The sequence below is a fragment of the Mustela nigripes genome, chromosome 3 (assembly GCF_022355385.1).
Source record: "Mustela nigripes isolate SB6536 chromosome 3, MUSNIG.SB6536, whole genome shotgun sequence".
Lineage (NCBI taxonomy): Eukaryota > Metazoa > Chordata > Mammalia > Carnivora > Mustelidae > Mustela > Mustela nigripes.
Window position 1 is genome coordinate 61579708 of NC_081559.1, and position 16322 is coordinate 61596029.

Here is a 16322-nt window from a genome sequence, read left to right on the forward strand (position 1 = left end):
ATCCTAGTAACTTTAGCCATTGGAAATTGACGTGATACCTGAGCTATGAGGCTAATTTTTATACAAAATATTTTCTGGGAAAACTGGATTTTCTATTTGTAAGCTAGGCTTCATGACTTCATAACTGATTTGATCTTGATTTGTTCTTCAAAAGGTAAGAAACAGCATGCACACTTCCAGAGCCCCTGATTAATTTGGTGTGTATGTTTTAAAAAACAAGAGTTTTTATTGCCCAGGATTTACCAGATAAACAAGTTAATTTCAGTAATTTCACTTTGCTTAGACCAAATTTCCCCCAAATAAATGACAAATACACTCAAAATTTGGACTTAAAGATCATCTGGCATTTTCCTTCTGAGCGCAGTACATAGGAGAGAGAAGTTTATTATTGACTTGAGACCCCCTATGGTAGAATTAATATTGTCCATAATTTGCCCCTTGCTCGACATCAGACCGGACCACAAAATCTCAACCACCATGTACCAAATTTAGTGCCAAAAAAAATAGCTCTGTTTACTGCTCTCTGCCTGTCAGGCTATGCCAGTGCTTTGCTGATAGTTGTTGACACTAAAAAGAACAAGTGCCTTGAGAGGGTCACTGGCTTGCTGCTCAAGCATTATTAGCTCCGGAGTGCTGCACTATGGTGGCATCAATGGTCTAAGATCTGGTCTTCAATTTTACGGGCCCAGAGACAGGATGGTCTCTTGCCTGCAGAGAAGGCAGTCTCAGATGTAATGACACATACTAACCACATTCAGAAATGACTGACTTATACATCTGAACAAATCTGATTATTTTCAGCAAGAGATAAAATTAATGAGTCAACTGAATAGTCTTGTTGATCTGAGGATATATTCCAATTTGTATGAACAGGTTGGTCGATGAGTGTGGAAGGGGAGCAGAGTCAGATGAATTTTCTTAGAGCTTAATTTGATTGTCCCATCAAAGCATTGGCGTCCCAGAATGGTCTTGGAAACATGTGCCCAACTTTGAGTTTTGGCTTCCATTTCTAATCCACTCTGTTCGTGAACAGATTATTTTATTTTATCTACTTACGTTCTTTTCCTGGCATTGTGAATTAGGCAATTTCTGAGTTCTCTTCCCCATTCACTTCTAAAGCATTATTTTAGGAAGGCTATATTCTGCAGATAACTAACATCAGTCACTCTGTGCTCTTTATTCCTTTAGTTTACCAAGATTGATCTTGTCGCCATAATATGTGATCATTTTACAGTAGCACCAGTGTACCCTGGTGGGAACCATAATGGTGTTCTCAGGATCTGTGTCCTGGGCAGTATACATAGTGCCGTGGCATTTAGACACTTCTGCTTCAGAGTGGTAACTGTGAAAGGCATAAAAGAAATTGGGATGAAAGACACGAAAAAAAAAATCCAGTATCATGTATGAAAACAGACTAATTATTTTTCAAAGAAGTAGTGAAAGACACCTTCACCCCTTTTCTACTTGCTCTTGACCTCACAGTGGTAAAGTAAATTCTGAACTCTGTAGAGACACAAAGTAGAGTTCAATCCCTCTGCAAATGGCACAAGTTACAAGGTAGGCATATGAGGGAGGTTTCAGATTCCCTAAGGCAGATGTGCTGAGTGAATCTGGCCTGTTTTTCCCAGGCTTGAGGAACACAGACTCTTTTTTATGACTTCATTTTGTGATGTTAGTCAAATTGGGGCCTGGAGGCAGGAGATAGCCCATAAAGGCCCATTCTAGTTCTCCAATTCAATCATCAGAAGAGAGTCGTGGGTGGCTCCTATATTCAGAAAAGCCACATTTAAAATATCTCCCACAAGGCCGATCTTATAGTATTTCAAAGCTTTCCTTTTAAATATATTCCATAGGCATTTCGGTCATTGTTTTTATGGTGCTATTTATAATATGCAAATTCTAGGACAAGGATAAGCACAGGTTTGAATTCTAAACCGTGGTGGATAGGAACGGATACCAATCCAACCCTAACACACTTTGACCATGTTAGCAATGCCAAGAGCCCAGGGGAAGGGACTCCACAGTCTGCCACTATTGTTATCCTCAGAGCCTTAGAAAACTGTCTCTAAACTATGTCTTTTTGGGAAAAGGTAATCTGGCTTTTGGGAAGTGGTAGATACATATCACAATAGATTCAACCAGAAGGTTGAAGAGTTCTTCTAATCTAAAAGTACAGGTACAAATCTAAATACATGTTAAAAAGAAAATTTGTCTAGACTACCATGAATTACCTAAAAAATAAGTAATAAGGTCATTCATGAGAGATTTTTATAATAATTATTTTAGATGAGTTCATTAAAGTCTTTTTTTTTTTTTTAAATCTGTAAAGTCATGGCCTTGAAAGGTAATGTCGTAAGGGCATCATTCTATGATACCAAGAGTGAAAAAGGTTGAAGGTTGTCACCCCAAACCAGAGGCTCTCGCCTGCCGTAAGGTAGTGACAGATGAGACTCTCAGATAGGATGGCAGGTTACTAGACAGGTTGTTGAATTTTTCCTTCGACGGTAATCTTTTACATTTTGACAAATTCTTCTCTGTTTTGAGATGATTTAAACATACCGTTATGAAGCAGTTCAGAGCTTTTAAATCAAAGTTGAAAATTGTCTCTGCTGCCAGGAGTACAAGTATGTGCAGTGAACATATACATAAATAAAATGGGAAAGTTGTGTACACGTTTGAAAGCCTTTGCTTTCTGGCAGTCTCCTCTGGAGAAGTGAAAGAGTAGAGAAGAGAAGTTGGGAAAATGAAATTCTTGCCCAAATGTCATATTTCGCTTAACTCTGTAAACTTCTGAATCTGTTCGTTCTGTCTGCCTTTCTCATTCCTGGAAATGGAGGCTCCATGGGGGCAGGAATTTCCATCTGCTTTTTTCACTGATATATCCAGTCATCTGGAAGGTGCTTGGCGCATGGTAGGCCCTTGGTTTATAGTTATTGAATTAACCAATTCATGCAATGAGATGAATCATAACAGCCTCTCTGTTTTTGGTTGGAAGGCTTCGTGAGGTGGGGTGGGGGGCATAGGAGATAAAGGAACTTGAACCTCTTTGGAAGAAGAGTCTTATATAAATTCAAAGTGATACTGTCGTCCCTTTACTCTCAGTGCTTAGAAAGCCTTATACAGCCTTCTAAATCAAAATCCTCTTTGAAGGCAGCTGCAGCTGACATCTACCAGAAGTAGTATGACACCCAGTCTCAGCCTTGTTCAACTCCCTTAGGGTGGCTTCAGCTGTCTGTGTGACATGGTGGTTAAGAGCCTGGACCCTGGAATGATGAATCCCAGCTTCAAGACTGGTTTCATGACTTTGACAATGTCATTTAACCTTTAGTGACTTGGTTTCCTCAGCTAGAGACATGGTTAATACCAACCCAAGGAGATGTCAGGATAAATGAGATAGTTCATGTAAGATTCTTTGCATGTATGTATAGCACTTGGGAAGCACGCCATAAATGTTAGCTTATAATTACTTGTTACTATCCAAGGATTTTTCCTCAATTTATTGTTTCTGTCTAATTTTCTACTTGAACATGCATATAGTTTAGAAACAAAGTACCAATAACTCAGTGGCTTAGCACGACAGAAATTTCTTGTCCCGCTGTTCTAGAGACTAGATTGAAATCAACATGTTAGCAGAACCATGCTCTCTCAGAATGCTGTAGCTTTCCTGGCATTTCCAGCTTCTGGTAGCCCTAGGCATCCCTTAGCTTTCAGCAGCACACTCCCAATCTCTGTGTCCATCTTCACATGGACTTCTCCCTTTGTCTCTTTATGTCATCCCTCCGTGCATGTGTGTTTACATTTTCCCTTTTTATATGGACACCAGTTGTACTGGACTAACACCCACCCTAATGACCTCATCTAGACTTGATCACTTATATAAGGACCTCATTCCCTAATAAGGTTACATCCTGCGGTATTGAAGGTTAGAACTTCAACATACTGATGGAGTGGGGGGCGGGGAATGACATATATAAGAGCATAGTTCTGTATTTTACTCCTCAATTCAGTGAACTTTTCCTTCCCTAGTGGAGAAGCATCATATAATATGGCACCACACTATGGGCTTTTAGGTTTAAGTTTAACTTTATCACTGAGTATCTGCATTGCAAAAACTCGCTGAAATTCTGCAAGTCTGGCCTACTTCATAAAATAGAAGGACTGCATTAGATGATGTCTAGCATGCCTTCCAACTCCAGAAAGGTCATGTTTATGTGTGTCTCTCTTTTCCTCACTACAGTGTGTATATCAGATTTCCATGATGTTCAATGCATCTTACTGTCCCTGTAACTAATAATAAAGGTTCTGATATATTTCATGATCATCTTCAATTGTCTTAGTGTGTACTCGTAATAAAATCTCGCTGTCTGTAATGCTATTTAAGTGTGGTTCTTATCAAATGAAAGCTTTGTTAGATTTAGGTTGTAAAAATGTCTTAATAGGGCCACTGAGCCTTTTTTGTGAGTTTGTATTCCTTTTTTAAATTTTCTAAAATTTCTAAATAGACACTTTTCTATGCCAAGTGCCCTCGATATAAAAATAAGATCCAGAACATAAGAGTCTGTAGTGCGTCTTTTCTGATTAGAGCATGATGCAACTCATATGAAAACCATAAAACCAAAACTTAAGATGTTAAGGAAATAAAATTAAATTCTGCCACTGATTCATAGACTACTGGCAACTTTCCTGAAAGTTTGCTCAGATAGCCATTATAGAAGACTTAGAAGTCTACTCCACTACAGCTAGAAGAAAAAAAAAATTTTTTTAGAAGATTTTATTTATTTATTTGACACAGAGAGAGAGATCACAAGCAGGCAGAGGGGCAGGCAGAGCGAGAGGGGGAAGCAGGCTCCCTGCTGAGCAGAGAGCCCAATATTTCAAGCCAGGGTTCTGGCTTGATCCCAGGACCCTGAGACTATGACCTGAGCCAAAGGCAGAGGCTCGACCCACTGAGCCACCCAGGCACCCCTAGCTAGAAGAAAATTTAAGAAAGGAAATAGAAATCGGTGCCTGCTCTCAGATATAACATTTTTAATGTCTCCTAGCCAAAAAGGGTTGACCATAGATTTAATATCATCAAATGGTACTTTTTAATTCTCCACCTCATCTGAAAAATGCTGCCCTGGGTGTTCGCTGAATTGTTCCTTTCTCTTTCAGCTTCCTCCATCCTCAAAAGAGAGAAGCGGCTAAGGACTAAGAATGTGCATTTTAGTTGTGTCACCGTGTACTACTTCACCAGGAGGCAAGGCTTCACGAGCGTGCCCAGTCAAGGGGGCAGCACCTTGGGCATGTCCAGCCGTCATAACAGCGTGCGCCAGTACACTCTTGGTGAATTTGCAAGAGAACAAGAGAGGCTCCACCGGGAGATGCTGAGAGAACACCTCAGGGAGGAAAAGCTGAACTCTTTAAAACTAAAGGTAAAAAAAAAAAAAAATATATATATATATATATATATATTTATTATTATTATTTTTTTGCAAAACCTCATATCCTTACCTTAATTTGGTTGAATTAACCATTTTCATACTTGTATTCATAGTCCAAACTGGATATTTTACACAACAGACCACCTGCTGAGGCTTTTTTTTTTTCTTTTAAGCAAAGATAGCAAAGTGTCTTCACTGAAAGCAAGGTGGAAAACCTGACACCATTTGTTTATTCATTCCATAAATATTAGTTGTTAAGTACTATCACATTGTAGACCCTATGCTTGGGCTGGGCTAACTGGAATCAAAAATAGATGTGGATGTGGTCCCTTCTCTCCTAGAACTTTCTTAGTAGTAGGAAAGAAAAATATCCATCATGTAGACAAAATCAAATCATAGCTTCATTAAGTGCTATAAAGGAGAGTTGCGAGGGGTTATGAAAGTATGTAACCGAGAATTGGTATGGTTCAGAGGTCAAGGCGGGTTTCTTTAAGGAAGCGACAACTGAACTGAAATCTGAACAACTAACTAGGCCAAAGGGTTGGCCAGAGGGGCTCAGGCAGCTGCAAGAGCCAAACTGCTTTGTGCTGTAGCAAGCACAGTGAGCACGCAAAGTCTAGGGGGGCTGGAAGAGGGACAGAAAGAATAGGTTATTCATAAAGTAGATTATTCATGAAGGAGGCAAGATGGGGCTTTGTAGACCATGTTAAGGCATTTTTTTTCCCCCCTCTTCATCCTCAGAGCATCAAAAGTCATCCAAGAGTTTTGAGCTTGGGGTCCGGGTAGTAGAATCACATGATGCAAAGATAATTTGGGGGTAAGGGCTGCCATGCTGGTGGGAGACATACAAGGTCAGACCAGTTACGAAGCTATCACAGCAGTCCAGGAGAGAGATGATGGGAAGTTAGACAGACCTGTGGCAGGGGAGATGAAGAGAAATGGACAGAAGGAGAAGTGTAGGAAGTAAAATTGAATAGTTCCTGATGACAGGCTGGATTTGAAAGGAAAGGAAGGGTCTGGTTAAGAATGAGTCCTAAGTTTCTGGCTTACAAAACTGAACAGGTTGTGGGTAATAGTGCTTTTCTCTTTGAGGAGGATATGGCAAGGAACCCAGGAAGAGGAGTGGGTTAGGGCTGGGACTGGAAGGGAAGGGATAGCTAATGAGATTATTTTTGGACATCACTGATTGGGAGAGGATTTTGACTTACTAAAGAGATGTGGAGGAGGTGTCCAGGCCACATTAGAGATTAAGTGGAGAGAAACACAGCTCAGAAAACATCTTTCATCCAGCAAAGACGATCTTTAAATATGTACTGATCCATCGACCTCTCAATATATAGGAAACGCTCTCTCATCATTAGCTAATGACAAAGGAAATGTTTTTTAGGTTGTCCATGATACTGAACATAGGGAGCCTCTTATTAAATAGGTAAAGCACCAATAAGCTTGGGAACTTCAGTTCCCAGTACAAAGTCAGGCAGCGGAGGTGTGCTGTGTGTTTTAAAGTACCTTGTTTTTATGTATTTTGCAATTTATCTATCTGCCTTTTCCCCAACTATGTAAGAAGGCAGTTGCTTAAATTAAGCTGGGAACAACCTAGCCTGGAACATGTCTCATATTTCCTTTGGTGATATTTTTGGCAAATTTCGTTGGAAGTCTCCTAAGATTTTTTTTTGGTAGTAATCCATTATTATTGTTGTGTTTCATGATTGCTTTGCCTATCGCTTGATTTAATAATAATTCTTAGATTTGCTTCTGAAATCCACCCTCTGCCTTTCTAACCTACTGTAAAACAATTCTATGCCCACTCCAAGAACAGAGTCATGCTCCAAACTCAATATTGGCAAAACAATAGTAAGGGCTGTCATTCATTAAGTGATTTTTATTTGCCAGGCATTCTGTAAACTTTATTCAATTTAATCTTAACAAAGACCCAGTGGGATAGGTAAATTATGAGACCATGTGTGCTAAAGAAAAAGCAGCACAGTGATGTTAAACACTGACTCATTCCATAGAAAACTGATTCTATTATCCTTTTACTTCCTATTCTAAAATTAATTGATTATCCCTCCTAGGCATTGGGAAGGACAATCTCTGTACCTATAGGGAGTCGTACCTTTCTGGAGTTTGGTACTGTGTGCAGTGGTTTTTAACAGCTGGGAGACTATAATTATATCTGAGAGCCAGAAGATTTATTGTGGTGAACTTTGAGGCACATTATACATGTGATGAACGTTAGGAACAGCCACACACCTACAGGAACCTTCTATAGGAGGCAGACATATATTCTGATACTGTAATTTTTACTCAGCTACTTTTGTGCATTTTCTTTAATAAGCTGAAAAAGAAAAGAAGAAGCAGAAAAAAAAAGCATTCTCCTATTGATTCATCCTTTTTTTTTTTTTTTTTTAATTGTGCTTCGTGTTGGAAGTTGGAGAGGCAGTCATTCGAGTGGGTGTCATGGCTTGGTTTGTCACTGATAAGTGACAACATGCAACTTTCCCTTTTGGTGAAGATATAAACAGAAGACATTTGGATATCATTGCTCCTTTCAAATGAATACCAAGCAAAAACATAATGGGATTCTAAGGTGATCTGATCTTAGCCTCTCTGTACTGGAAATATTTAGAAACTCAGAAATATGTCACACGAACCTAATTAAAGAATCATAGCAATGTGGACCAGTTTGCTAAAAAAAAAAAATCTGAGAAGACTGAATGAAGAAACAGTTGTATATTTTAATTATAATTCCTCTAGTATATTAACTTTTATGATTTTTAAAATATCATTGGCTATACTTGTCTAAGGTTTAGCTATCCAAAAATCTGAAATTAGCTATCCAAAAACATTAGCTATCCAAAAATAATCACTCAGATACTTGAAATTTCACTTTTAATGTAACATTTATCTTGAAATATTAATATCTCTGGAGTAAGTAATAAAATAAATGTAGTTAGATTGATTCCATTATTTTGATTGGGGCCAGAGGAGGGTCACTGGCACAGAAAGGAGTCAAAAGAGGAAAACAAGGAGTGTTACAAACTTCATTTTGGCTTTGACTGGAGGAGGTCCTCTGTGAGTGGTAGTGAACTATCTATTGAGTAAGAAGAGAGAAGGTAGCATCTGTCAAGACACTTTCAAAAGCCCTCCCCATGGATATCATATACAACACCACAGGAAACTCATTGGCCATGGAACCTAGTAGTTTCCTTTTTCCTAGAAATTTCTCTTTCCACTTGCAGCTCCAAGTCATTCCATGGTGTTTCTCTAGGTTCCAAATAGAGAACTTGCTTATGCAATGGCACCCTTTCTGATGGGGCCTCCCTAGTGAAAGATTAGTAAACAGAAACATACACTACCCTCTTCCTGATGTTCCCTTATGATAAATATTTTGGAAACAAAAAAGAATAGGAATTTAGTTTCTTATTGTAGAATAGGAATTTAGTTTCTTATTGTAAAATTGCTTCTTATTGAGTAATCTGCCTCTTAATCAAATTATGAGTTAGACACATTGGAAAGTAGTACATACAATTAGATGTGTAGAAGTTTAATTCGATTTGGGGGTTCAGGCGTCCTTTTTGTTGGTGGATTTGGTGTTCCAAACTTTGTCAAAAAAAAAAAAATCAATAGAGAAAGCTAAATGAATAAAATGCTTGTTCCTAGAAGAAATAGCTAGCTTTAGATTTCTGAATTACAGAGAATAGTCCGTTTTCCCTGTCAAGCCCATTCAAACATGTCATACTCTTCACAGTAATCAAGGCAGTCATCTTAATACTATACTCTTTTCCAAATTAAGTGCTTAGATTTCATCATCTGCACCACATTGTTGAACAATTACATTAGGCTTTATTCCCATTTCACATATATCTGTAAAACGCATTAGGCAGCCATTTATGTTCAAAAGAACCTTGGCATTTCAGTTGCCTCTGGGTTATATCTCACTGGCTTCTACTACCTTGTTCTAGGAAATTTAATTTAGCTTTCACAGCTTTGACGGGCTCTCCATCTCAACGTTTTTTCAACCTTGATTGTTCTTTTTATTCTTTCTGAGATCAAGGGTCTGTCTCCACTCTGGCACCATTTACAATTACTTCCCAGAGTTATATAGTTTTCCCAATTTTTCAGTCATGAATGTGTTTCTTGAGTGATGCTTGGTTGTTTGCTCTCTGTCCTCATAAAACAAGAGTTGCCAAGTGGTAACTCTTCCTTTAATGATCAACCTTTTAAAAAATCTCTATCTAAATTTTCTTCACCTGAAGTCTTATGTTTATGGTCATGCTTTATTCACTTAGTGACTCACCCATGGGACGTAAGTCTCCACCCTCACATCCTGCCCTGTTCCTTATATCCCTTCAACAGTCGTGTGATTTACTAACCTCTAGGTGACTATCCCAAATGCTCTAGAAGATATAAAGGATTGAGGGTTTGTGAGATGGTTGACACAGGCTGTAATCTCAAATCTATAGTTTCCAAACTTTGGGAATGTGTCTTTTAACTATTTTGTCACACTATAGTTCTTTATTAGATGGGTCAGAGTCTAGGGGTCATGGTATTTTTTTAACCCCATTTATCCCTACAGAACTTTTCTGTTAGACTCTGGAGAGATTGCTCAAAAACATGGTGAGTGCAAGTGCTTCTGGAAAGTATCCCTAAATGGAGTCCTGCTCCAAAGCCAAATGAAAAATTTTGATATTTGCCAAATACTTGTCATGACATCTGCACAACCCATTTTGACAAGCATAGAAAAAAGACACCTAACTGTAGTGATGGAGACTAAGAGACTGTGCTTTAGCCCTAGGGCAAATGCAATACAATTAAGAATATGTTCTTTCAAAATACTGCTGGTATTTTAATTGTAATGGAACAATTAAACATGTATAACCAAACATTTACATTCTTCCTATGCAATATACTTTGATCCTCTGGTTTCAGAGAAGTTGATTGAACTAATTCTCCTGATTAAACTAGAGAGTGCATCAACTCATAAAAGTTGCTCACTAAGGTATATTGTGCATGTATCTTCTCAATGGTAGCTTGAAATCAGCCATGATGAAACTATTTACATCATGGAACTTGACAAACACAACAGATTAGAAGCCCCCCCCCTTTTTTTTTCAGAGACACCATTGTTAAATATTTACCGGCACATTGTTGGATTCATTTGGCTTAACAACCACCAATAAAAGAAGCAGTGCTGGTCTAAACCAGAGGGAAGATAACAGAATATATGATAGTTTATATGTCTTATATGTTGATATTATCATCCTTTCTGGTGACTTTGGTGGTGGTACACAAGCCACAGACACATTATAAATTCAGGTTGTTAAAATTCTTACAGGTTGACAAAACAAGCAAATCTGCCTGGTTCTTGGAGGGTATAATTAAATCGGTTCCAATTTGCCATCTGCAATTAACAACTAATGAACAGAGAGTGATACTATAAGATTTGACAGAATAGCAAAAGAATATGAATATTTTTCTTTATTTTGCCAGAGAATTAGTGACTAGATTGTCTATCCAACTCATAGCACAAAACCATGTCCCATACAAAGCCATTTACTGCACATCCTTGATGACCCAGAGCACATTGCTTTTTGAGAGAGCCAATTCTATTTAGCCAGCTCTAATTGTTAGAAATTTCTTCTTTACATTGACCAGAATGTTGCCATCTATTCCTAACTTTCAACCCTAATTCTGCCCTCTAGGCACACAGAATAAAACCTGCCCCTGTTCTCCAAACTCCCAAGTGTTTGAAAACAATGGTGATGGCTATGCCAATATTTGACAAGTGGGTTATGTGGGCTCCATATGTTTTTTTCTGTAGGATTAGACATTCTCAGTTCTTCCCATTAATCCTCCTAAGGCATGGTTTTCTGACATTTTTCACTCCTGTTACATTCCTCTGGATATAGTGGCATTTATTGATGTCTACCTCAAAATGTGGTATTTGATCTGGACATTGTACTCCAGATGGGACCTTTCCAGTATATAGGAATGTGTTACATTATTGCCTCCCAGATTGTGGATGCTCTATCCCTGAGTATACACTAAAGATACAGTAGCTTTTTGGAACTTGATCATTTTGTGTGTTCATATTAACTAAGTAAAAGTAGGTAAAAGAGCAACAACAAAAAGCAAGCAAGCAGGGGTACCTGGGTGGCTCAGTGGATTAAGCCTCTGCCTTCGGCTCAGGTCACGATCCCAGAGTCCTGGAATGGAGCCCCGTGTTGGGCTTTCTGTTTGGCAGGGAGCCTGCTTCCCTCTCTGTCTTCCTGCCTCTCTGCTTACTTATAATCTCTCTCTCTGTCAAATAAATAAATAAAATCTTAAAAAAAAAAGATAAAAGCAAGCAAACAAACAAAGTCCAGGTAAATCGGGTCAGCATCATCACACATCTTAAATCTTTATACATCTCCAGGCAAGAATCCTGTGTAGTGCTGGACAGGACACACAGAGAGTGATCAATAAAATCTGTTCTTTAATTTGAATAAACCTGATCTTGTCATCCTCAGATATGATAGGCCCATCCTTTAGTCTTCATCCAAGATTAAAAACTGTAGTTAACAAGACAGGGTCAAATTCGGGGTATCCTCTCAGAGCAGTGATCCTGAAGAGGAGAAGAGGACTCTCCCCTTCATCATCCCACCATGACCTCCGATGAGACTTGTTGGCGTATGTGCCACACCCTGCTTCCCAGTCTCACCAGTGGTGAGAAAGAACTGATCATTCCTGTTATTCCCTGTTATTAGAGACATTTTCAACTCTTCAAATAACTAAACATTCAAGTATCCAATCATACTTATTAATCAGTTTGCATTCTCCCCTTTTATGTAAAGAGCATGAAAAATTTTGCCTGAGAATCACAGGATTAGATCAGTGGTTTTCTAGGTATGTTCCATGATGTCAGGGCTCTATACCTTATTCCTGCTTTTGTCTATTGTATAGTTTGAGGTTCTGCGTGGAGCTTAATTTGACAAATGGACACTGTACTCCAGATGGGACCTTTCCAGTATATAGGAATGTGTTACATTACCCCCTCCCAGGTTGTGGACATAACTCCAGTGAACTCATACATAACTCCAGTAGTCACTCAGACATAATTCAGACATAACTCCAGTAGTCACTGCTCTCTTTCTTCAAATATACAGAGGCGATCTGTTTAAATAATTCTAGAGTATTACCTAGAATTAGTTTTTCTTTTTAAACAATTCACTCCCATTTTTTAAAACGTATTTTATTTATTTATTTGACAGAGAGTGAGAGAGGGAACACAAGCAGGGGGAGTGGGAGAGGGAGAAGCAGGCTTCCCGCTGAGCAAGGAGCCTAACATGGGGCCTGATTGCAGGACTCTGGAATCATGACCTGAGCTGAAGGCAGACGCCCACCCGACTAAGCCACCAGGTGTCCTATTCACTCCCATTTTGATCAGCTTTTGATTCCTTTCCCCATAGGACTTCATACCTATTAGACTGACCAACCATAGCTTCAAGCTTTTTCATTGCTCGACAGCACGAATGGCCTGGACCTGGGGATTCTTATAGAAAACAGCTGAGAACTATCTCACTGTCTCCTACCTCTTTTTTATATGTTAAATCCTTACTAATATATCTTTTCTCCCATTTCTGGTTTGAAGGTTTTCTCCTTGAGAGAGCCTGTGGAATCAGAAGAGGAACGAAATAACTCTTCTTCTTGTCTTTGTCTCTAGCCTTCCATTTCACTTGTCTATCATTTCCTCCTCCCTGCTGCTTCTATAACTTACATACATATTTCGTTGCTCTTCCCACACTATACCACATTTATCACACGGTTATCTCTCCACCAGGCTGGAAGCCCTTTAGATGCCAGAACTGTCACAGATCTGTAAATTCTGACACTAGGTACAATGGCAGCAATATGGTGATTAAGCATGCATTCATTCACTCACTCATTTGTTCAAAAATATGTGTTAATCAATTACTGTCGGACTGTGGTTAACAAAGGGCTGGGGAGGGCGCCTGGGTGGCTCAGTGGGTTAAGACTCTGCCTTCGGCTCAGGTCATGTTCTCAGGGTCCTGAGATCGAGTCCCGCATTGGGCTCTCTGCTCCACGGGGAGCCTGCTTCCTCCTCTCTCTCTGCCTGCCTCTCTGCCTACTTGTGATCTCTGTCAAATAAATAAAATCTTAAAAAAAAAAAAAAAACCCACAAAGGGCTGGGGACACGGTATCAGACTTAGTCTCTGTTCTCAATGCATGCACATTATGTTGGGGGACATATACGTGAAGCTAATCACCAAAAATAGTATATTATTACAAAATTAGACAGCATACTGTGCTAATTAATTGCAGGCCAGGGAACATGAGTTGGAAGTTGGCTGGGAAAGTTCAACAATAGTAGCTATCACTTGGACCAGCTTCTTCTGCTGCCATGTCCATTAGAAAGTCCTCCATCACATGCTCACAAAATGGGTGCCCAGAGAAATGTCATTACTCTTCAGCTTGCTTCCTCTTGTCTTCTGTTCTGAGCTCCACTCCTCTGTGTCTGAATCATATTTTTCATTTCTGAATGAGCTAAGTCTAAGGATGCTTATACTGCTCTTATGTCTGCTACACCATAGCGCTGGGATCAGTGCTTGGAGTGTGGCTGCAACCATATCCTTTTTTTCCTTCTGTATAGAATTCCCCTGTTCCCCTAAGAATTCTTACTCTAAACTGCTCTCAAGAGCCTGGCTTTAGCTCTGAGGTCAAATAGACCTGAGTTTGATTCTCAGTACAAGCACTAGTGAGACTTTGGCAAATCATCTTCTCAAGGCTCCCATTTTCTCAACTATTAAAAAATTTTTTCATAAGATTCTTGTACAAATTAGATGAGATAATTTATATAAAGCATAGAGCCTAGTTACTGGTTTTCAGTATATGGTAGCTTGGGTCATTCTCAACATCATTATCATCACTGTAATAGGCAGTGATCTGTGTTTGTGGAATTGAATTATTTTCACATTCTTATTTCTTTCCACTATCATCTTTACATGTGCTAATAACTCTTTAATAACCAGGAGACTTTATTACTAAGAATACCTTTTAGCTGCTGAAAGGGAGTGGTTTTATTTTGGGTTTTTTTTTTTTCTTGTTTTTAGCATTTTAGTCAATCCACATTTTCAGTAGTGTTTCCCTCTCCATAATCACTTTGCAATGAAAAAGGTCTTTCAAGTAATTAATTCATACAAAATTTCATTTCATTGGAATTTATGGTGGAATTCATCTCTACATGACATGGGAAAAAAAAGAGGGGGGGTGGCAGGGGAGTGAATGCTGACTTTCAAATTTGAGCCCCTCTTGCTTTGTACTTGACCTAAAGCAGTCTGAGAATCATTCCACTCCTCCTGACAGTAATGTATCCCAACCTTCAGGTGTATTTAGCTGGGCAAAGGTTTTACTCTATTGGGCTTATGAGATATTTGTTCATACTTTTTGGTACAAATCAAATAGATTTACAAAATTAAGATATTCAAATTCTATGTAAAGAAAGTTATAGTCCTTATAATTATAGAATGAGTCTGGGCAAGTTTATATAGTGACTCAAGAACTAAGTTTTATCTTAATTATCATTCTGGAACAAAGCAAGTACACACACACACATACACACACACACATACTCTAGAGTCTTTGACCTTGATATCCTTCTAATATATATAAATAAATGCACACACATGTAGGATAAAGATCAAAAGATCTTTAGATGATAAAGATCATCTAAAGATCAAAAATCAAATCATGAGTTAGGTCATTCTTATCACCTCTAAAGTGACTAAAGCAGGGGAACAGAGGAGCTACTCTCTAGAGGCCTATAATTTATTTACTTTTTGTTCTTTGCTTATGGACCAAGACAGGAAGTGGTCCTGTGTAAATCCCGTCATCTGACTAATTCATAGGCCATTAAAAACACCATGCTTGTTCCATCTGAGGCCTTTGAACTATATTCTTGCTGAGTGTGGAATGGCTTTTCCTCCAGTTGGTCATCTCACTACGACTCCATCTTCAGAGTTAAGCTTAGATGTGGAAGTTTTCCCTTCTCACCCCACCGGCAACCCCTCACTAGGTGCCCTGTGTTCATTCGCAGCTAGAAAATCCCTATGAACTGGATTAAAATTACTAGATTACTCATCTCTTTCCTCCAACCCATTGAGATCAACACCTGCATCTTGTGCTCTGACATAGCTAATGCTTACACACTAAGTAAGCACAAAGACTATTCAATATACTTTAATATATAAAAGTATATATATATAAGTGTATATATAGTGTATATTTTATGTAAGTGTATATATGTAATACCGTGGCAATTAAGAGCTCAAGCTGTGGAGTCAAATATCTAAGTTTGTGACTTGCTGCCCACCCTTTTTCTTGTGACCTTGGACAGTTATTTAGCACCCTGTGCCTCAGTTTCCTCATCAGCTAAGTAAGTACAATAATGTTTACCTAATGAGATTTTTGTGATGCTCAATGAGTTCATGCAGGTAAAGTGCTTAGAGCAACACCAGGCACGCAGAGTCAAAAACTGCTCTTATTAATATCGTTGCTCTCAGCCCATCTCTCTCCCACCTCCCTTTCTTCCTCAGCTCAAGCTCTCTCTCTCTCACCTTGTACACACACATGCACACAGAAACAAAAGCAGGTTTGAGGACCAGCATTATTTGGTAGTTAACCACAGTGTAATTAAACCACATTTTGGCAAGGTTTGTTTTGTTTTTTGTTTTTGTTTTTGTTTTTTTGTTTTTTAAGCTCTTGTTCCCAACATTACTTTCGGAAAAGAGTTACTGAAATGGAAGTGGTCCACATCCCAGACTGTCTTCTAAGGTATCTATCTCAAAAAAGAGCATTCCTTTGAATGTGCTCGTTAATCTGTATGCATTTTTTTTATAA

The 16322-nt window shown here is 38.7% G+C and overlaps 1 protein-coding gene across 1 annotated transcript in view; it reads left to right on the plus strand.

Annotated features, from left to right (window-relative positions):
• The window catches only part of CSRNP3 (cysteine and serine rich nuclear protein 3), an 88519-nt gene that overhangs the window by 63578 nt on the left and 8619 nt on the right, over positions 1 to 16322 (plus strand). Inside the window, exon 3 of the mRNA XM_059392758.1 lies at positions 5155 to 5414. Within this exon, the coding sequence (XP_059248741.1) occupies positions 5155 to 5414 (260 nt within the window). The remainder of the gene's footprint in view (positions 1 to 5154; positions 5415 to 16322) is intronic.